The sequence below is a fragment of the Martes martes genome (assembly GCF_963455335.1).
Source record: "Martes martes genome assembly, chromosome: 18".
In the NCBI taxonomy this organism is placed as follows: Eukaryota; Metazoa; Chordata; class Mammalia; order Carnivora; family Mustelidae; genus Martes; species Martes martes.
This window is the reverse complement of record NC_137906.1, coordinates 20,990,959-21,012,319: the sequence shown is the minus strand read 5'-3', so window position 1 is coordinate 21,012,319 and position 21,361 is coordinate 20,990,959. Positions and strand designations below refer to the sequence as shown.

Here is a 21,361-nt window from a genome sequence, read left to right as displayed (position 1 = left end):
TGTCCTTTCTCTGGAGAGCTTAAGAAGGGACTACGTCCCCCAGCAGGCATTGCTGCAGAGAGCCAGTGATGGTCCGCCATCATCATTGTAGTCCTTTCCCCGCGTTCTTACTAGAGAACAACCCTAGTGCATGGACTACAAATCCCAAGCCGCCTTCTCCCCTTCCCTTCGGCCGCCATCTTTCTGGTTTTCCCCGCCCCTTTTCCCTTCCATTGTCTCCACCGAAGATAATAGAGCGGACCTGGGAAGACTGCAACTTCCGTCAGGCTCTGCGCCACCGGGAGGGGGGATCTCGATGTTACAGGCGGGCGAGGTGCCCAAGGTGGTAGAATGAGGCGACGGGGAGAGGCCAGGTAGCCTGCCATCTTTATGGTAGTCTCCTTATTCTCGTGGTTCCGCCATTCTTAAGGCACACTAGAAGGCCAGAAGACTACTATTCCCATCGCACCTCATAAGACCGACTACTAGTCAGGTGTACGCCCCTCTTCCGCCATCTTGCTTGTAGTCCTCCTTCCTTTTCACCTTTCCATTGTTCCTGACGAGTAGAAATGGCAGCGGGAAGGCAGCAGATGGACTGCGACTCCCGTCAGGTACCACACACGCGGAGGGTTGTGGACAGGAGGGCGTGTGAGTGCCTGGGAAAGAGGTCGGGTCGGGGGAGAAGGCCATCTTGTTTGTAGTCATCGTTCCCGCTCCTTCTCTATCCTCTGCAACGGGGAGCCTCGGGGCAGCCGGACTATAACTCCCGGCATCCTCGGCTCCCGGCTTGGCACGCCCTCCGCCATCTTGTTTGTAGTCCCCGCTGGCCCCAGCATCCCATTGTTCCCACGGTGTCACCGGCGTCCACAGGACTACGATTTCCGTCGTGCCCTGCGCGTGTTCGTCCTGGAAAGTGGAGGTGGTGGGGAAAGGAGGGGGCAGGGGGCGGGGTTCCTCTGGGAGAAGGAGGGAGTAAAGAGGAGGAGGAGGAGGGAAGGAGGAGGGAGGGGTGGGGGAAGAGAGGAGGAAGGAGGAAGGAGCTCAGGAGGGATGAGAGAGGCGGCCAGGGCCCCGGGCCGAAGCAGCGCGGGGCCGGGGGACCAGGGGGGCTGAGGCACCCCAATTGCCCCCTCCCCCTTTCCCTGCCCCTTTCCATCCTTTCCTTCCATCCTCCGCCTTGAGGAAGGGGATTTATTCAAATTTTATTTAAATCCCTATCTCTGGAGGGTCGCGCGCTGGGGGAGGGGGAGAGGGCGGGGGAGCGCGCAGGCTGGGGGGGCGGGGCCGGAGCAGCTTCCTTCACCCCCCTCCACTCGCCCGGTAGCCCTAGGGCAGGGGGCCGCAGTCTAGGGGCGGGCCCAGGGGAGGGGGGCAGGTTACAGGGACCCCCCCCTCCCCGGGAACCGGCGGTGGGCGGGGCTTGAACCCCGGAAACGGTGGGGGGCCCAGGCCTGGCCCTGGACCCCTGGGCAGTGGGGGCCGGGAAGGGGCCAGTTAAAGGGCCGGGGGCGCTGGGGAGAGGCGGGGTGGGGGGAGGGGAGCTGTGACTCGGACCCCGGACTGAGTGGGGCCCGGGCAGAAGCTGAGCACCCTGCGCCCGAGGAGCCCCCGTTGGCCTGGGGGGGCTGAGGGACTGAGCCCCCCAGAGCAGGACCTCCCCCTGGAAGGGCCGCGCCGCAGCCCGTGGGAGGGCCTCGCCCCCGGCGCCCCCCATCTCCACTCGCCGCCGTCCCGGCCTCCGCCGGAGGGAGGGGCCGAGCGCCCTCGGGGGGCCGTGGACCCCGGCGTTCTGAGCGTTCCGCGCCCCGCGCCGCCCGGCCCCCCCGCCGCCGATGGCCGCCGACCCGCCGGGAGCTGCCGAGAAGGGAGAGATGGCTCCCGGGACACGTGTGAGGTGGGTTCATGCGGCTCCTCCTCACCCCCAGACCTGGGCAGCTCCCACTCCCATTCATCCTCAGCCCGGCCTCTCTCTACCTTCCCCGCCCCCAGCCTCGCCCTCTCTTTGCTCCAAACTCCTCATGCCCAGCCCTCCTTCCTGTTACCTCTCAACCCTGGGGAACTGGCCTTCCTTCCTAGACCCTGCTTCCCCTTGCAGACCCCCATCCCCGCCTGCAGTCGCCGCCCTCCAGGCCCCTCCCCTGGAGCGCTGGAGGGCCCCTTCCCCCCATGGATGGGTCTGGAAGTCCCTGGAAAGGGGGAAGCTAGGGTAAGACTCTGGCCACGAAGAGACCCCTCCAGGCCTGCTGAGTCTGTATGGGATCTTGGAGGATCTGGTTTCCATGGGAAGGGGAACCCAAGGGATTCTAGACAATTAGGGATGGAAAGTAGCCTGGGAAGCTTGGGGGTGGGGGAGAAGACATGTAGGACTGAGCCCATCCTGAGTTCTGTGGAGATGTCAGGGTGGATTCTAGAATCCCAGGGAATCTGGGAGATTGCCCAGACTGACCTGAGAGATCCAAGAGGAGGGTGTCTTGGGGCAGAGGGAGCTTTGTTGGGGGAGCAGAACAGTTGAGATGTTGGGCTGAGGAGGGCCTCTGAGGCAGCATGGGGAGAAGGGTGTCTCAGAGCCTTGAGGATGGGGGAGGGCAAGCATCCTATTGGATCTGTTGACAATGTATAGGTTTGGGGGGAAGAGAGATTGGGTGGCAGCTGTGTGTGTGAGAGAGAAAGGAGGGAGGAAGAAAGGTCTAGAGCTTCTACCCAGGAATTTGTGGTTATCTTGGAGGTAAGTGTGGGGGATTTTAGGTTGGGGAATGCTTGGGGTGTAGTACATTTGGATACCGGGGGAAGAGTTGGGGTCTCTCTGAGTAACTCCACAAACAAGGAACCCTGGCTTTCCAAGGAGCTTTGGTGTGGAGGTGTCAGAGCCGAGGCCGAAGTCCCTTCCTCCTCTCCTGGGTAGCCAAGGGGGTGCTGAAGAAGTGTTAGAGGAAAGAGGAGTGAGGTCAGGAAGCCAGTTCTCAGGCTCGCAAAGGAGCCAGGTGAGCTCTTTGGAGAGAAGCCTTGAGTAGAGGGAGTGGTTCCCCCCCCAACCCCCACCCCAGGAGGGACAATCTCCTTGTTTCTTGTCTCCCACACCCGGGATAGGGGTAGGAGAGCAAGCTCTGGCTGCCTAGGAATGGGGGGGAGCTGCCGTGAGTGTCCTAGGCCAGGGCCTCCGTGGGCCCACCTAACCCTGTGTCCCATTCACCCACAGCCCTCGGCGTTGCTGACGCCCCCAATGTCGTCGAGCAGCCGGGGGCCGGGGGCCGGAGCGCGCCGACGCCGAACCCGCTGCCGCCGCTGCCGGGCCTGTGTGCGAACTGAGTGCGGGGACTGCCACTTCTGCCGGGACATGAAGAAGTTCGGGGGGCCCGGGCGCATGAAGCAGTCGTGCCTGCTCCGGCAGTGCACTGCCGTGAGTTCTGCCCCCGGCGCGCCTGACACCCCTGGGGGCCATGGGTGCCCTTCCCCAGCGGGCCCAGGTGCCTTCCTGGGCTGGCTGCTTCCTAGCACTCACTGTAGAGTTCCTGTTCGTTCACACAGTCATACGCTATTTTGTTTGGATGTCCAGCAGGCCCGTTTTTGTCTCCAGTTCCAAGCAGGGGGCAATGTTAGCGCCCAGAAGAATCTAATCTTCTGCTTACCTTCATGTTTTTCCCAGCTTCAGAGGCACAGACCCAGAGAGACCTCAGCCCCTCTTGTACCCCTCCCTAGAGGAATGTGTGCCCTGGGGCCCACTTCCAGAGTGGGCCCAACGGAATAGGTTTTAGTCTTCTCTGGCTTCTTCCTCACCTGCCAGAGTCGTCTCGGATTTGAGGCCAGGCTTACCCTTTGTGTGACCTTGAACAGACACTCTGAACCTCGAAGTACCTTTTCAGTGAAACATTTCCCTTGCTGAGTCGTAAAGATGAAGCAGTAGCAGAGATCTGAGTGTGCTCAGCACACAGTAGGTATTAGAGAACATGAGTTTCTTCCATTGAGCTCCCCAGAGCTCCAGGATGTGGCCTTTCTCAGGCAGCCTTTTCCATCTACCTCCTCCAGGAGGACCACCACCTCCTTTTCCCTCCAACCCCTCTGCTGCCTCTTTGCCCTAAAGCCCCCCCCTTCTCTTTCTCTGTCCCCCAACCATTGCCTTGCTTTCCTGTTCCTCCTTTCCCTACCTCCTTTTTCCTTGGGCCTGTCTCCCAACCTTCAGCATCCCTCAGATGACTCTGTATTACCCTGCCCCCCACCCAAAGTCAAGTTGTCTGAGGGCTGCTCTCTCTTAGGACCAGCCAGCTGCCTTTTGCGTTCCTAGGAGTCTTGCCAAAACCTGATTCATTGTAGGGTCCAGAGCAACACTTGGGCTGCCCATTGTGCAAACTCCGAATCATCCCAAGCTGCAGCCACAGTCCCCCGCCGCTTTCTCTTTCAACAGTATGGTCCTATTTGCTCTGGTTTCTATCCTTTCCCCAAAGCCAACAAGAGTTTCAGGGTCACACACACAGACCCTGATTCCAGCTGCAACATTTGCAACCGTGATAACAACTATGTATCCAGTGCTTCCCCGGGTGATCTCATTCTTCCAAAGGTCCTGCAAAGGAAGAATGCCTAGCCCCCTTTTACGGATGGAGACGTGAGATGTAAGGAGGTTAAATCACTTGTTCAAGGTCATACTGTCAAAAGGGAACAAATTCAAGATTTGACCCAGATTGACCCATGGGTTCTGAACCTCATCCAGCAGCTGGCCAGGCTCCCCAGAAGGAAGGGTCTTCCCCCTGTCACTTGCTTTCTGGGTCCCTAATACTCCCTCTTCCCCAACAGCCCGTGCTCCCACACACAGCTGTGTGCCTCTTGTGTGGGGAGGCTGGGAAGGAGGACACAGTAGAGGGAGAGGAAGAAAAATTTGGTTTGAGCCTCATGGAGTGTACAATCTGCAATGAGATCGTCCACCCTGGCTGCCTGAAGGTGATGGCCCTGGGGGCCCTGGAGTCTGAAGGTGATGGCCCTGGGGAGCGCTGCCTCTGGGTTTCCTGGCACGCTACATCCACTCCCTGCCCTCTGCCTACAGATGGGGAAGGCTGAGGGTGTCATCAATGCGGAGATCCCTAACTGCTGGGAGTGCCCTCGATGCACCCAGGAAGGCCGGACCAGCAAGGTAGGGGTAGGGGCTGGGCTGGGCGCTGGGTTCTGCACAGACAGTGGGTTGGGGAGCTGGAGAGAACCTCAACCCTAGCTTCCATCTCCCCAGGATTCAGGTGAGGGACCAGGCCGCCGCAGGGCTGACAACGGCGAGGAGGGCGCCAGCCTGGGGAGTGGATGGAAGCTGACGGAGGAGCCGCCGCTTCCACCACCCCCACCCAGGCGCAAGGGCCCCTTACCTGCTGGGCCCCCCCCAGAGGACGTGCCTGGGCCCCCCAAAAGAAAGGAGAGGGAGGCAGGGAATGAGCCCCCCACCCCAAGGAAAAAGGTGAGCCAGGGAGCATGCTCGTTAGGTCCAACCCAAGGGATTCTGGGATTGGTAGTTTAGTTCCTTTTTTGGGAGGGTAGGCCTGGGAGGCTGCCGCTGGGTTCCCTAAGGGGTTGTTGGGGGATGTGGTTCAGGAAGTTTGGGGAGGGTGGAGCATGCTCGGTGGGGAGGAGAGGTGCAGGTGAGGGGCAACGTGCACTGGGCAGGGAAGCTTTGGGAGCCCTGGGTACTTCAAGTAGGAGGGAGAGAGCATGCTCAAATTAGCTGCTACAGAGGAGGAAGGAGGGGCTGGGAAGGGCCTGAGGGGGAAGAAAGAGAAGAGGAGAGCATGCTCAGTGAGCCAAGACACTGGTTGGGAAGGTGAGCATGCTCAGAGTTCTTCCTGAGATGGGGGCTTCTGGGATTTGTAGTCTAAGAAATGAACATGAATCTTAGTTTTGTGGACGGTGAGGGGCTAATGAGGTCTTGCCCTTTCCCCATATTTCCTTCTTGCTCTGGTAGGTGAAAGGAGGCCGAGAGAGGCACCTGAAGAAGGTGGGTGGAGACGCCTGCCTCCTCCGAGGATCGGACCCAGGCGGCCCTGGCCTTCTGCCCCCCAGGGTTCTGAATCCAAGCCAGGCTTTCTCGTCCTGCCACCCTGGGCTCCCTCCCGAGAACTGGGAGGTGTGCCGGGGACCTCCTCCCTCCCCCTCCCACCTTTCCTTGCCCCACCCTCCACCCTAGAGACAGAGATCTGTCCCTTCCTGCTCACCTTGTCCCGCCCCTGCCCCTTTTGGCCACAGTGGGCATCTGGACCCCTGGGAAGAGTGGAGGGGGAAGAGGTGGGTTGGGGCCAGGCCACAGGACTTTCCAGGAACCCTTGGGGTGTCATCTGACCCATCTGCGTCATCTTTCCAAACCTTAAAGGGAAAAGAACTGAGTTCAAATCCCTGTCCACTGATTCCCTGTGTGGTCTTGGCAACTTGTCAGCTGCTCTGAGCCTCGGTTCCTCATCTGTGAAGGAGAGGATACTATCTACCTTATCCACCCATCCCACAGAACTGTTTACATCTAATGAAAGTAAATGAGATTTGTGAACTGTGAAATGTACTTAGATGTGAGGAAGATGAGGCCCAGTAGAGGTTAAAAGACTTGCCCAAGATCACACAGCAAAGCTAGAAATCAGACGTCCCTTTGCACTGACACTTGAATGCAGGGGTCTGCCTGATTGTGTTCAAATCCTGCTTCTGCCATTTGTCAGTTTGTAACCTTGGGCAAGTCACTTCATCTCTCTGAGCCTCTGTTTCCTCGAGTGTAAGAAAAGTGGCCCAGGTTGCCACTCCATTGGAGCGCTGTGAGGATGTGAGTCCATGAGTATGAGGTGCTCTGTCACTCTCATATCGGTGACTGTTAGACACTCGGAATCATCTAGTCCAGCCTTCCGTGTTAGGGATGACGAGGCCGGGGCTTCCCAAGGTCACACAGAGAGTTGATAGCAGAGCCGAAGCTCAAAATGACATCTCTAACCGTTGTCCATATTTCACAGCCTTTGAAAACTCTTAAGTTATCGAAACCCATAAGGCTTCTAATTCTTTGAATCAGTACCTTCACATGACAGATAAGGAGGGACCTGACGTGGCTGAGGCCTCACACCGTTCAGGGACAGAGTCAGGGCTGGAACTCAGGACTGCCTCTTGGGCTGCTCCTCCCCTGCTCACTCCTCCGGGCAGGCGGGTGGAACAGTGCGCGTCGGACCCTAGAACAGCCTCCCCCCATCTCCTTGCAGAAACCAAAGCCGCCTTTGGCCTCTGCCGAAGGCCCGGCCGTGCCGTCCCCGTCGCCGCAAAGGGAGAAGCTCGAGCGTTTCAAGCGTATGTGCCAGCTGCTGGAGCGGGTGCCCGACACCTCCTCGTCCTCCTCGGACTCGGATTCCGACTCGGACTCTTCGGGCACATCGCTGAGTGAGGATGAGGCCCCTGGCGAGGCCCGGAATGGGCGACGGCCAGCCCGGGGCAGCTCGGGCGAGAAGGAGAACCGCGGGGGGCGGCGGGCTGTGCGCCCTGGCAGTGGGGGGCCCCTCCTCAGCTGGCCCCTGGGCCCCGCCCCGCCGCCCCGGCCCCCACAGCTGGAGAGGCACGTGGTACGGCCCCCACCTCGAAGCCCTGAGCCCGACACTCTGCCTTTGGCCGCTGGATCCGACCACCCCCTGCCCCGCGCCGCCTGGCTTCGTGTCTTCCAGCACCTCGGGCCCCGAGAGCTGTGCGTTTGCATGCGAGTCTGCCGGACTTGGAGCCGCTGGTGAGTGGCCTGGACAGGCCTGGGTTCTCACTTGCCATAGGACCTGCAGCGGCAGGTGATGACCTCTCTGGGTCCTGTTCTTACTTCACTGCTACTCTTGTGTCATGTATGCATTCTAGTCTGATGCTTCCCCAACTGCTGCGTGTAAGCTCCTTTGCATTGCTCAAGCTCATTTAACTCTCGGAACAACTTTGTGAGGATAGGTAGTATTATTCCCTTTTACAGAAGCTGAGGTCAAGGTTGTGGAGAGGAGGTAGTGGAACCAGGAATTTGAACCCACGCCCCATGGCTCAAGAATATTTCCTTCTAAGAACCGTCATTTATGAGTGTTCCTGGGGCAAGTGTAGTGCTCAGTGCTGTCGTGCATCACCCGATTTGCTTTGCACGGTCTATTTGCTGAGGACAGTCTCACTGGAGGTTCCATTTACACGTAACTGAGGTGGCCCTGCCCTCTCAGGGGCAGCCACATTTCAGCTTCGTGACTCCCCTCGTTCCTTCTTTGTGCCCCAGAGCCGCTCCCCGCTCCCTCTGCCTGTTGTCCCCCCATCTCCCCACTGCTTCCTGAACCTTGTTTGTTCAGAAATATCAGTCATCCTCCCAAGCCCCTGGTCTTCCTCTTCGATCCTGCCCCTGACAAAATCCTCGCCCAGTCCCATGAGATACCACAGCATGCTCTTCCTCTCACAGAGCACACAGAGGCCCTCCACACACCGACGAGCCCTCACTCGTTTCTTCATACTCGTGTTCACAGCGCTTGTTAGAGCGGGGTGGATACTGTGTCTGTTTTATCTGCATGTTCCCAGCATGGGACAAGGGCAGTGGAGGCGCCCAAGAAGTATTTCATTAAATGAGTACATTCGGGCTGTTTCCCATGCCCTTACTGTGGAGGAGGCATTCTGGCGGGCACTTTGCAAATTGGGGGCTAACGTGTTCCTTGTAATCGCAGCCGTGGGGGAGAAAGGGGGACACCCGAAGTCACGGTGCAAGCGACTCTGAGGCGGACTGCCTGTGGTTGACTCTTACTCTTCCCCTGATAAGCTGACGGCCGCTGGGCTAGTTTCTTAACTTCTCTGTGCCTCAGTTTCTTCTTCACCTGTTAAGCCCGGAGAAGCGAAGTGTTTACTTCATAGCATCTTTGTGAGCTAATGTACACAGAACCAAGGACAGTACCTTGAAAGTAGAAACTACTCAGTGCCCTAGTTGTACCCAGTATCATTCCCTCAGTTGCAAATATTGACTGAAAGCACAGACTTTACATCCTCAGACTTTGGGCCTGGACCTCTGCCAGTCCGCCTGCAGCATAGAAGCTAAGAGAACAACTGCTGGGGACAGCCACCCCGCACGTGTAGTGACTGGCGATATGTTTGCCGAGGCCTCTCCAAGGCCTGCTCTGTGCTTGACAGGTGGGATCCAGGACTGAAGAGGACTTAGTTTCTCCCTCAGGGAGAGACTTGTGACCGGAAGTGGACGAAGCAGTGGACCTGAGACGGCACAGAGATTTCCAGCTTGGGCCCTGGAGTCTGGCACCCATGGGTGTCATCCTCTGTGCCTCCTGTCCTGCCTGAGTGTCTAGCGGTGGGGGGATAGCTTTACCTTTCAAGGCCTGTTTTCTCATCTGGAGTCTAGGCTTCATACTCCTACCCAATGGGGAGTAAATAAAGTGGTTCTTACAAAGCACTTAGCACAGTACCTGGAAGGTGCTAAACACTCAGTAAAATGGTGGGTTTTGATAAGGATGAGAGTAGGGTAGAGCAGGTACAGTGGGACCCATCAGGAGGCTCTGTCAGATGTAGGCACAGAAGTAGGGACAGGACAGGTAGAGAGGAGGGACTTGGGCTGAGAATTTTTTAAAAGCAGAGCAGCTTGTGTTCAGTAACTAAATGGCTGTTAGAGAGAGCACCAGGGTGATGACTCTTCGGCTGAGTGTCTGGCCCACGAGCCTGGGTGGGCAGCAGTGCCATTCCCCAAGCTTGGGAGTACCAGAGGACGAGCAGGTTCTGGGAAAGGGAAGCTCTCAGATTGGACACGTTTTGTCCGAAAGGCTTGGGGGCTAGTCAGTAGCTAGCAGGACAGCAGGTGGATGTACAGATTTGATGCTGGAAAGATCCAAGTTTGGAAGTTTTTCCCCTAGGTAGCAGCTTCCAGAAAGAGGGCAGAAGACAGAATGTCAGTGTCTATGAGTTAGAGAAAGAGCAGCCAGAGACATGAAGGAGATGGCGGAAGTGTCCTGTAGGAGAGAGATTGAGGAAAGAGTGAATGATAAAGTGTGGGATGTTGGCGAGAGGTCGTGGGAGACCAAGGACCAGAGGTGGCAGTTGGATTTGCTACACGAGGTTCTGGTGTCCTTGGCTGTGCTACGTGGGAGTAGGGGACCAAAGCCATGTCACATGGGGTTGAGGACATCAGCTCCAAGGCAGGGACTTGATTTGTTCTTTGCTATGTTCCTAGTTTCTAAGATGGTGCCCGGCATACAGGAGGTTCTAAGACAATACTGGTTGGATGGATGGATGGATGGATGGACGGAAGTGAGGAAATCAGGATGGTGTGTGGAAAGAGCTAGTGAGGGTGGAGGCAGAGAGAAATTTGTAGGTGGGAGAGCAGGAAGTTGCAGGCTTTCCTGTCTGGTGGCTTTTATCTCCTCTTGGAACTGGGAGGCAAAGTGAATGTACCAAGAGGGGAGGGGGTAGGCAGAGGAAGCATGGCGGAGTTGTTGAGGCGCAGAAAAGAGGGTTGGAAGTTTGGAAGACGGGGAGAGAGGGTGGCAAGGAAGGGACTGTACCCCAAAGTCGAGGCCAGTTGGGGCTTGGAAGGAAGGCCTGGAGATGGGCGGGTATGAGGACAGCGGTGGCATCAGGGAGGACAGAGAGCTGAGAGTAAAGAACCAGCTTGGGCTGGAGTCCAGAAGGCTGTGAGCTTCTGGCAGACATCAGCTGGGCGGGTGCGTCTGCATCCCCAAGGCGCCCCTGCAAGACAGAGGTTTAGGATCAGAACTTCAGGTTCGGGAGGTGGGCTTAAGAGGGGGCTGACTCAGTCGGCATGGCTGGAGTCTAGGGAAAAGTGAACTGGGTTAGGGAACTTGGACATCACGCCCTAAGGCCCCTGAGTGAGGGCAGGCGGTGCCTCCTAACAGTTCTTCCTGCCCGTCACCTTCATGTCATTCTGCAGCTTAGAAAGGACCCATCCATGGTTCCCTGCTGCCCTCACACTGAATTCCCACAGCCCTGCTGGACATTTAAACACATATAGTACCTCAGCGACTGCAGTCAATGAAAGTCCCGCCTGGCATTGCGGCCTGCCTTGCCACAGCGTGCCCACCCCGGGCCCCTTCTGTAGTCTGCCCCCCGTCCCCCACCTCCCGCCTCTTCTCTCAGACCCGGCTCAGGCTCAGTCCAGAGCAGCTTGGGTTAAAGCCTGGCTCTGCCGCCACTTAGTAGCTGTGGGACCTCGAACAAGTTTCTCAGCCTCTCTGGGCCTCATTTTCCATAACTCTAAAAAGGAGGTTGTAGTAACAGTATTTACCTCGTAGGGCTGTTGTGATGTTAACTGCCTGAGGTACAGACTAGTTCCTGGCCCATAGAAAACCCTTGATAAACACTAGAACACTAGATCTTTTTTTTTTTCTCCCAAAGATTTCATTTATTTATTTGACAGAGAGATCACAAGTAGGCAGAGAGGCAGGCAGAGAGAGGGGGAAGCAGGCTCCCTGCCAAGCAGAGAGCCCGATGCAGGGCTCAATCCCAAGACCCTGAGATCATGACCTGAGCTGAAGGCAGAGGCCTAACCCACTGAGCCACCCAGGCACCCCAACACTAGATCTTAATCCCGTGGTCATCCCCACCTTCCTCCAAAGGTTCCTTGCCGGGGCACCTGGGTGGCTCAGTCGGTTGAGCGTCTGCCTTGGGCTCAGGTCATGATTCCCAGGGTCCTCGGATCAAGCCCCACATTGGGGCTCCCTGTTCAGCGGGGAATCTGCTCCTCCCTCTGCCTCTGCCCACCCCTACTTGTGCTCCCCTGCCTCAAATAAATAAATAAAATCTTAAAATAAGTTGCAACAAAGGTTCCTTGCCCTTTGTTCCTGCTGCTTGAGTTTCTCAGAGCGCTCCGTGTTCTCTCTGTGCCCTAGGCCTGGCTGCTGGCTCTTCCCCATCTGGAGCATACATTGTCTTCCCTCCCCTCACTGTCTCCCTGCGAGGCTCCCTGTCCAGCCCTCTCGTTGACTCTTCACTATATCCCTTGCTGCTTCAGTTACCGTGGATGGGCTGTGTTTCCCCCATTTCCTGACAGCCCAGTGGATGCAGTCACTTAGGATCTGTAGGGCCCTGAGTGATTATGGGCTGCCCCTTTGAGGTTTAAACCCGGGGTCCTGGTCATTCAGGGGCAAAGGGACCAATTGGTTCAAGCCAAGAAAAGTCATGGGAGACTTTCTGGGAGAGGAGACACTGGGACTGGGTGTTGAAAGCTCTGGTTTGGTTGGCATTTTGGGCAGAAGCACGACAGGGGCCCATATATGTTGGCACCAGGCAGCGTTGTATGTCTGTTGGCTGGCAGGTGGTTCCATGTGGCTGTTGTGGAGTATGTTATAGGAACAGCTGGGGGGCCTGTGTGTGCCCCCAGTGGGGGAAGGGTTCCCTCTGTAGCCATGGAAGATCCAGAAGGGCTTCGGGGTGATCGTGGCAGTGGAGCTGAGACTCCAGACTGGGTTGGAGTGGGCAGGATTTCACCAAGTGGCTAGAGACAAGGGGCAGAAGCTGGGTCGCGTGTAGGCAGGGTGTTTTCCTTTTCTGTTTTATAGTCAGAGAGCTTTGCAAGTGGCAAAGTGGAGTCGTTGGGATTGAAGCCTTAGTGTCTGTGCCCCCCAGTAATTCCCTGAAATGTCAGACGGGAGAATGCCTGGCAGTCTCAAGTGGCACAAAACCATGGCTTAATCTTTCTGTTAGTTTTGAAAAGGAAGTCTCTCCATTGGGTGCTATTGTATCTTTAACACCTCTCTAATACTTACCTCCCTGTTTAACAAAAATAGTCTTCAGATGGTAGCCTAAAGCCACAGCAGCACCTGCCCAGGATTTAATAGACCCAGTTAGTTTTTATTGTACAGATTTCTAAGGTTAACATTTTTATGTGAAGAAATACTGGTTTTAAGTGCAAGGAGGGGATCGACTGAAAGATAAATTCATGTTCTGAGAGAAGGGGAGAGCAACCAACTACGGGCCAGGAGCTGGTAACCACTGCTGCAGCCCAGGGCTTCTCGAAGGGAAAGCCCTCAGAATGGGGGTGGGGGGTGAAGGGCGGGAAGACACAGCTTCCTGGGCCTTCCCCACCCCTGCTGCTTCTGACACAGTCCGTCTAGCCCAGTGGGAATTTCCTGACATGCTTTTGAGAACTGGAAGGAGAGTTTTGAGACCAAGTCTCAAGGAACCTTAGTGTGCCACAGAGTGTTCACAGATGACCTTGGGAGAGGTGGGGAGGGGTTCCTTGGTAAAAATAAGTTCAGGAAACCCTGCTCTGGTTCACTGCATGTTGGACCCCTCAGGGCTGTGAGGGATCAGGAAAGCTCTTTCACTTTGTGTAGGCCTTAGTCGTCTTTGGAACTTTGATTCCTGGGCGCTACCATGCCTTCCGTAAACACTGAGTGGATAAATGAGAAGCTGTAGGTGACGTGGGTTGTGGGGGAGCGCTCAGTGGAAGCTTCAGGGACTTCACACCAGCTTCGCACCATTCATTGGTGCAACAGATGACCCCTAGCATGGGGCTAGGTCCCAGCGCTACCAAAGGGGAAAAGCCGTCCAGCCCTGGAGGGCCTACATTCTAGTTGGAGGGATACAGTAACCGGAGACAGGAGGTAAGGGGGCTGTAAGTTGAGCCTTGGGCAGCTGGCCATCAGGATGGGGCAGATGTGGCTCAAAGGCAGAGATGAATAGAGGAGATGAGAAGTTCCCACGAGTCACCATAACTTAGCCAGGGAGAACTCCAGAAGCCCCAGGTGGGGGTGGTGGAGGCTGCTGAGGGATCCCTTTGGTGTTACATCAAATACAGTGTGTAGGGTGTTTGTGTCTTTGGCAAGCTGTTTTATAAGCTGTAAGGGCTACAAACTGCCGTGACCTCATTTGCTCTCACTGTAGCCCTGTGGGGCAGGCTGAGTCTGGATCCTTACCTTCATTTTACAAGTGGATCATCGGAGGCTCAGGGAGAGGAATGGACCTGACTGGGGTCTCGCATTCGCTTAGTGATGAAACTGAGCCCCAGACCTGGTGCTCTTGGCCTGAGGCTGGGTACTTCCTGCCACCCCTGCTGTCGTTTTGGGCCAGGACAGGGCTGTGGCGAAGGGAGCCCTGAAAGAGGGAGTTTCACAGGCTCCCTAAGAGCTGAGGGCTCTGTCTCCCTCTTGTGGCTGATAGGTGCTATGACAAGCGTCTGTGGCCTCGAATGGACCTGAGCCGGCGAAAGTCTCTGACCCCACCCATGCTCAGTGGTGTGGTTCGTCGCCAGCCCCGAGCCCTGGACCTCAGCTGGACAGGTGTCTCCAAGAAGCAGCTCATGTGGCTTCTGAACCGTCTGCAAGGTAGGGCGGGATGGCAAGGTAGGACAGGGTGAAGAGGGAGACGGTCTTGGGATGGAGTGCTGACTTCCCAACCTCCCCTGTCCAGGCCTGCAGGAGCTGGTGCTCTCCGGCTGCTCCTGGCTCTCTGTCTCTGCCCTGGGCTCAGCCCCACTGCCGGCCCTGCGGCTCCTGGATCTCCGCTGGATTGAGGATGTTAAAGACTCCCAGCTCCGCGAGCTGCTCTTGCCTCCACCAGACACCAAACCAGGTGTGGCGTCTGTTGGCTCATTTGTAGAATGGGTTGGCCAAGGGGGGAAGGGGGGAGGTATGAGGCCTCCAGGGTCTCTTCTGACTTATGCTGGATGTTAAGAGATTTGAAGAAAGGGCAGAACACATGAGTTTGGTGAGGAGGCCTTGCTTGGCTACTGTTCATTCCTTTACTTATCTGCTATGCATTGGGCCCTGTGATAGGAACTGTGAGGGAACAGGGATGAAGGGGAGGTAGGCCCTGCCCTCCAGAGGGGAGATAAGTATGTGCTGGAACATGGTATAGGACAGGAGGCTGACATAAGAATTCTGGAAGAAGCCAGGGGCATGGTTGATGGCAGATAGGAGTGAAGTCACTGGGTGTGGTGGTGCTACTGGAGAGCCTCCTCCAAAGGGAGCAGCGGCAATGGCCATGAAAGAATGCAGGCCCAGGGTGGCCAGTCCCTTCCATTTGTCAAGAGGAGCCAGATACTGGATTTTCCTGTGAAATATCCTTGATTTTAAATGATGGCAGTTAATATAACATTCTTTTAAAATTCATGCGTGGATCAGTACACATACAAGTGAGCCATAGAATTGGCCTGTGTGCCCTCTTGTCCTACAGTAAAAGGACAAGGGTTTTCCTGAGGGAGTGGAGCAGAAACAGGGAGACGGCTGGCTTGGAAGGTTGCATGGGGCTGGTGGTATCATCTCCCAAGTCAGGCCAGCTACCTCTTCACCCCGGGTCCAGCCCAGGTGCCCTGTCAGGTAAAGATGGCTTTTACTATTGAACATATACTCCGGCCTTGGCCCTGTGTCAGGCCTTGGAGACCTCAAACAGCCCCAGTCCCTACCCTGATAGAACCCCAGTGATGCAGGAGAGAGAGAATCAGAAATAGAAGGTTACAGGGTGATACGATTGAGGCTGTGGTTGGGTGTGGGGAGCAGTGAGAGAATCCCTCCTTGAGGCCGGGCTGTTTGAACTGAGTCCTGAAAGGGACAGGGTCGTCCCAGGAAGTGAGGCAGAAATAAGCACTTCAGTAGGATAGGAGGCCTGTACTGGGAGAGGGGAAATGCTGGGAGCAGAGGCGGGTCCCAATGGAGGTGTGGGTTAGGAGCACTGAGGCCTGGGGCTTCCTTGTCTAGCCAGGAGATGGGATGCTCACAACAGCTTCTCTGGCCCCCACTAGTATGGTCTCCACACTGATGCCAGGGGAACCATCCAGAAGGGCAAACCTGTCCATGTCACCCCTGTGCGCTAAATTCTTCCTCATAATCCCCCAGTGCTCTTTGGATAAAGACTACTACATTGTCGCTGAGGCCTGGCATGGTCTGGCTTTCACTGACCTATGCCATCCCCACATTTCAGCCTCTTCAGCCTCCTTGCCAAGATTCTCTTTAGCCCTCAGGCCTTTGCTTAGTCCTCTTTGTCCAGAATGCTGTATCCCCCTTTGTCTAATTAACACCTAATCAGTCTTCAGGTCTCAGCATAAATGCCACTTCTTCCTAGAAGCTCTCCATGATCCCTCCCCCCCTCCCTGAGATCAGGGTTCCTTTAGAGCTTTGAGAGTAGTTCCCCCCCAGCTATGACTGTGTGGTGGTGAAGTGATTTGATGAAAACCCATTTCTTCTCCCCGAGTTCTAAGCTCTGGGAGCGCAAGGGCTGTACTCACCCTAGAGCCTTGCTTTCATAGCTCACTTTTCAGTTCCCTTCTTCCCACCCCGCCCCCCCCTTCACAGCAGCCTTGGAAGGAGGTAGGGAAGCATCTAGGATTCTTCTGGACAAGGCACCAGAGGCTCAGAGGGGCTGACTGACTGCTGCGAGTCACACAGGCAGAGCTAGACCAGAGAACTCCCCCATTGCCCGCTCTTACCGGAATCGGCCTGAGCCAGGAAGATTCGGGTGGGGATGAGGGTGAGCACTGGGAACCGTGGATTCCCCGAGGTGAGAAAGGGCCGGTTGGCAGGCACACTGACACGTTCTTCCTGCCTGAACTACCTCAGGAGCTTGCAGAGATGAGCCTCCCAGGCCCTTAGGACCTCCTGTAGTGTTGGGACTCTGCACCCATCTTTCTTATCTTGGCTCCCTGGCTCTGTGCAGCATTCCTCCAGCAAAACTTAAAGTTCTGCTGTTTCCTTGTTTTTGTCCCTGCGTTCTCTGCCTGGCCTGCTCTCGTCCCACTTCTCATGTTCAGATCCTTGAAAGCCTGGCTTAAATCCTGCCACCTCAGTGAAATCCTGGCAGATGCAGAAGCCAGAAGTGACCTGTCTGTCCTCTGCTTCCCTCTGATGGCTTTTAACTGTGCCCCAAGATTAAGGGCATCTGTAGATGTATCCTTCCCAGGCTCTCAGCTCCTCAAAGGAAAAAACGAGGTGGAATTCAGTTTGCCAAGTCAGGTGCCCACGGAGATGGCCTGGCAGGTGACAGAAGGGATGGGCTCGGTGAATGACTGGAGGGAGTAACATCTTGCAACCCAGTATCCAGCTAGCCCTTTCCAAGTGCCCAGCTAGCCCAGTGGTGCCAGATCGTACGATTTTTCAAAGAAAAGGTCTAGCTAAATTCCTTTACGGAAGTGTCCTTTTTGTAGCATTCGGTATTAATGTAAGAAAAATGTCAGCGCTTTGCAGATTCCGTAACACATTTGTGTAGACTAGTTTCGTGAGTTGGTGATATCTGATCCGGTGTATCTATGGGCTGGGTTGGTGCCTGAGGGGCAGATAGTGCCGAGGTGTGTTTGGTCTGCCGTCCTCCGTTCAGTCAGGCGACCTCGGACAGATTGTTTTAATGATTTGAGCCTCAAAGTTCTCATCTGTAAGCAGGAGTGATAATCATGCAGTGGTGGTTCTTAGAGCATGGTCCAGACGAGCAGCATCTCCATTACTGGAGAACTTTTCAGAAAAATAAACTCTGAGACCTCCCTTAGGTTCCCTAACCTCTGGGTAGGTCCAGCAACCGTTTTAGGCAGTCCTCCAGGGGGCGCAGAAGAGCCCTTGGCCTAGGAACAGGCTGCCACTTGGTCCCCTTGGCTGGTGCCCAGCCCACACTGAGTGCTTAATTCATGGTGGCTGGTGTACCTTAGGCACTTAGTTTAAAAAAACAAAAAAAAATAGGGGCACTTGTGTGGCTCAGTTGGTTAAGCGTCTGACTCCTGATTTCCGTTCAGGTCATGATCTCAGGGTCAAGAGATAGAGCCACCCATTTGGGCTCCCTGCTTAGTGGATCCTACTTAAGATTCTGTCTCTCCCTCTGCCCCTCCCTGCTCTTCCCAAAACCCAAAATGCGGAATGTGGTAGATACACTAAAAGAAAAGCAGGCTACATGCCACATGCTTTGGGTGTAGAAATGAGGGACGTGAGTTCTTCCCTGGAGATGTGGGAAGAAGCTCTAACCTCAGAGCTAAAAGCCAAGGACATCAGCCCCGCATAGGATTGAACATAGGTGTCCGTGGGCAGAGTCTCAGAGCAGGGTCACCTGTGGAATTTGGCCCAGGTGTTTGGGAGTGTGGGAGGGGAGTTGGGAACAGAGACAGGGATGAGCCCTTATAGGAACTGGAATGTTCTAACCAGAGAGGGGCTCTTAAGAGTTTCTAGTAGAGGAGGGATGGTGCCCCACTTTTTTTTTTTTAAAGATTTTATTTATTTATTTGAGAGAGAAGAGATAGAGAGAGCACAGTGGGGAGGAGAGGGAGAAGCAGGCTCCCTGATGAGCTGGGAGCTGGACGCAGGACTCGATCCCAGGACCCTGGGATCATGACCAGAGCTAAAGGCAGATGCTTAACCGACAGAGCCACCCAGATGCCCCATGTCCCATTTGTTTTTGAGCATAGCTCTCTTTGAATGCCAGGAAGGAGAGGAGAGACTTGACTGGGTGGGGAGGCTGGGGCAGGAGTCCAGGCAAGAGTGGTGTTGTCCCAGAGGGGTGTCTGGGGAATGGAGAGAAAGGGATCCAGCTGGTGATATTACCAGTGGAAGGAGAGGGAAGTAGGAGGGGACCCTGGGGTGGCAGTTCTATTAGAGATGGCATTTGTCAGATGAGTGAATAATACTGAGCACCGATGTCCCAATTGCTAGGGGTAGAGCAAAAACAAGACAAAAATTCTTGCCTTTGTGGAACTTACATTCTAGTGGGAGGAGAGAGAAAAAAAAAAAACAGGTCCCATGGTGAGAAAAGGGGAAACAATAATGGCAGGGAAGGGGTAGGAACATGTGGAATGTTACCATATCAAATGGAGTAATCATGGAGGGCCTCATAGAGGAGGTGATGTGAGCAGTGGACAGATGAGATGAGGTCAGGTTGTGCAGATGTTTGGGAGAAGAGTAAGCCACATAGAGAACGCAGGTTCTCTACCTGCGTAGATTCTCTACCTGCACAGGTTCTCTTCCACAACCTGCTGTTGTGGAAGCAGGTTTGGGGGTGGTGAGGCATAGGAGTGTGGACACAGCTGGTCTGGATGCCTGGGGGTGGGCACAGGAGTAGCCAGGGGTGCTGACCTCTTCACTGCCTGCCCAGGGCAAACGGAGAGCCGTGGGCGGCTGCAGGGGGTAGCAGAGCTGCGCCTGGCAGGCCTGGAGCTGACAGATGCCTCCCTGCGGCTCCTGCTGCGCCATGCGCCCCAGTTGAGTGCCCTGGACCTGAGCCACTGCGCCCACGTTGGGGACCCCAGCGTCCACCTCCTCACAGCCCCCACTTCCCCGCTCCGAGAGACCTTGGTGCACCTCAATCTTGCCGGTAAGCATCCTGTCTGTCCGTCCCGGTAGTGTGCTTGTCCCCGTGGCCAGTGCCCACTCCCTGCTAACCTTTGTGGTCTCCGCTACCACTGCCTCCCCCCTCCCCAGGTTGCCACCGCCTCACGGACCACTGCCTCCCGCTGTTCCGCCGCTGCCCGCGCCTACGCCGCCTAGACCTGCGCTCCTGCCGCCAGCTCTCCCCTGAAGCTTGTGCCCGGCTGGCAGCCGCTGGGCCCCCTGGCCCCTTCCGCTGCCCAGAGGAGAAGCTGCTTCTCAAGGACAGCTAGTTGGGTGCCCCCCACCCTCCCCCAGGACTCATCAGGAGCCTGGACCTCGGGCCTTCATTTTATCCCTGCCAGGAGGCCAGGTTACCCACCTCATGACTTGGGATTCCTGCCCAGGGACTCGAGCCAGCCTCCCTCCCCCTCTCTACCCCCTGCACTGATATCTCTGGGGGTCTCTCCTTCCCATCCCCTCTCCCTTCCACCTGCTTCATTGTCCATCCCCTGGGGGGAGTGGGTCAGAGGTACGGGGGGGTGCTGAGCCAAAGGGATGGTGGGAGGGGGGTAAGGTGCAAGTTTGAGGGAGGGAAATGGGGAAAGGGTATCTGCACACAGGATACTGGGAGCCAGGGGGCTGGGGGAGGTGGAGGATGGGCTGGGGGAGGGGGGGCAGAAAGCAGATCACCAAGGGTTCAGGGAACAAAGACCAGATACTTGGAGTTGGGGGGTGGGGGTGGGGCCAAAAAGGGAAACCAGAGGAGCAATTGGGGATCCACGTGTCAGAGATGGGGGGACTCGGGGAACCAGGGGAAAGCCAGGGCTGAGTGAGGGGTGGGGGCAAAGAGCAGGCGTGGGGGCAGTAGTACCTCCTCAGGGGGTCACACCCCTCTCCTTACTCCCTCCCCAGATTTCAGTTCTTTCCCCCCCAACCCTGACTCCTTGAACGTCACTGACAATGGCAGCTATTGCGAGGAGTGGGGGCCGCGGGCCTACCCGCTGTTCAGCGCGGCCCAGGGGAGTGGTGAGGGGTACCCCAGCCCCCTACCCGCCTCCCCGCACAATACTTGAACATTCATCTGTACTGAAGTGTTACTTGAACCGGGGGAACCTCGGACCTGGGGGAGCCGGAGTGAGGGGACTGATCGGCTTGGACTGAGACTGGACTGGTGGGCACCCAGCTTGGACCGCACCACCCCCCAGACTCTCTCTTGCTTTACTGTATTGAGCAGCTCCACCCCTCCTGACCTGAGGTGGGGGTGGGGGTGGGGTGCCAGCCCAATGATGGGGGAAGATGGGACTCCTCCAGCGTGGCTCTTCCCACTCTTTCATCGTCATGGAAACTTGTATCCCATTTGCCCAGGGAACTGCCACTCCTGGTTGCCATGGAAATAGCAGCCAATGGACACCTCCCGAAGCCAGTGCTAAGGCTGGAAATGGCCCCTCTTAGTTGCCATGGGAACTTAGTAACAGACTCTTGGCCCTCCCCCACCCCTCCTGGGGCGGGGGCGGGGCTTGGGGAGTCAGGGGGAGGAGTTGGGGCCAGGTCCCGCCCCTCCGCCCAGGGCTCCCCGGGGAGCCGGGATGTACCATGTAGGGGAGGGGGGAATCTATCCACATACCTCAGGTAACAGGGAGGTGCGAGGGTGGGGGGAGGGACTGGGCGGACCAAAGGCCGGAGGGGAGGGGGTTCTGGGTATCGCGAAAGGCTTGAGGATGGGGCCGCTTGGGGGAGGGGGAGGAGGCAGCTCGGCGGGGGCAAGTGGGGGGGTCCCAGCCGGGCTGGGCCCCTGGGCCCCAGGTCTGTACAATACGGTTTGCTATAAAACTCAAAATCTTCCAGCCAGGGCCGCCGCGTTCGTGTGTGTCTCTCCGGCGTTGGGTCGGGGAAAAAGCTGGGACTACCGGAGTGCTCATCCTTTGGGCCTCCTGGAGAAGGGGGCTGTTTGGATGGATGGGGGGGTCCTTAGGACCTCCTAGGCTTCTCGGAACTGAGGATGCCGGACTTCCTGCGGTCCCTACAGGTAGATAGGTTCACCTCTTCCCAGCTCACCACTAACGGGAAGGGATTTGGACGTCTGGGCATCTAGAGGGTGTCCAAGTGTGCCGAACTGTCCCAGGCCCGGGAACTCCCACTCCTAGGCTGGAGCTCGGGCGCCTGGG

General features: G+C 56.6%; 1 protein-coding gene across 5 annotated transcripts; it reads left to right on the top strand.

Moving 5' to 3' along the window:
- Nucleotides 1-1,532: 1,532 nt before the first annotated feature.
- Nucleotides 1,533-21,040, top strand: FBXL19 (F-box and leucine rich repeat protein 19). Of its 5 annotated transcripts, none has more exons than XM_080829798.1 (12): nt 1,533-1,873; nt 2,822-2,960; nt 3,176-3,376; nt 4,765-4,908; nt 5,012-5,098; nt 5,192-5,410; nt 5,912-5,944; nt 7,176-7,687; nt 14,083-14,246; nt 14,332-14,493; nt 18,982-19,200; nt 19,308-21,040. In XM_080829798.1, exons 1-12 carry the CDS (start codon nt 1,812-1,814, stop codon nt 19,484-19,486), a joined length of 2,121 nt encoding a protein of 706 aa, XP_080685924.1. In that variant the 5' UTR covers nt 1,533-1,811; the 3' UTR covers nt 19,487-21,040. The 5 variants fall into 5 exon arrangements, with proteins under 5 accessions (XP_080685924.1, XP_080685922.1, XP_080685923.1 ...); XM_080829796.1 differs by having other exon boundaries at nt 5,912-6,073; XM_080829797.1 differs by having other exon boundaries at nt 5,177-5,410.
- The last annotated feature ends 321 nt before the right edge of the window (nt 21,041-21,361 follow it).

Bases quoted from the DNA above. Each gene is read 5' to 3' on its own strand.
- FBXL19 (XM_080829795.1), top strand. From the start codon at position 1,812: ATGGCCGCCGACCCGCCGGGAGCTGCCGAGAAGGGAGAGATGGCTCCC. The intron at 4,909-5,011 runs GTGATGGCCCTG...CTCTGCCTACAG, and splicing joins TCCACCCTGGCTGCCTGAAG to ATGGGGAAGGCTGAGGGTGT. The intron at 5,099-5,176 runs GTAGGGGTAGGG...CCTCAACCCTAG, and splicing joins AGGAAGGCCGGACCAGCAAG to CTTCCATCTCCCCAGGATTC.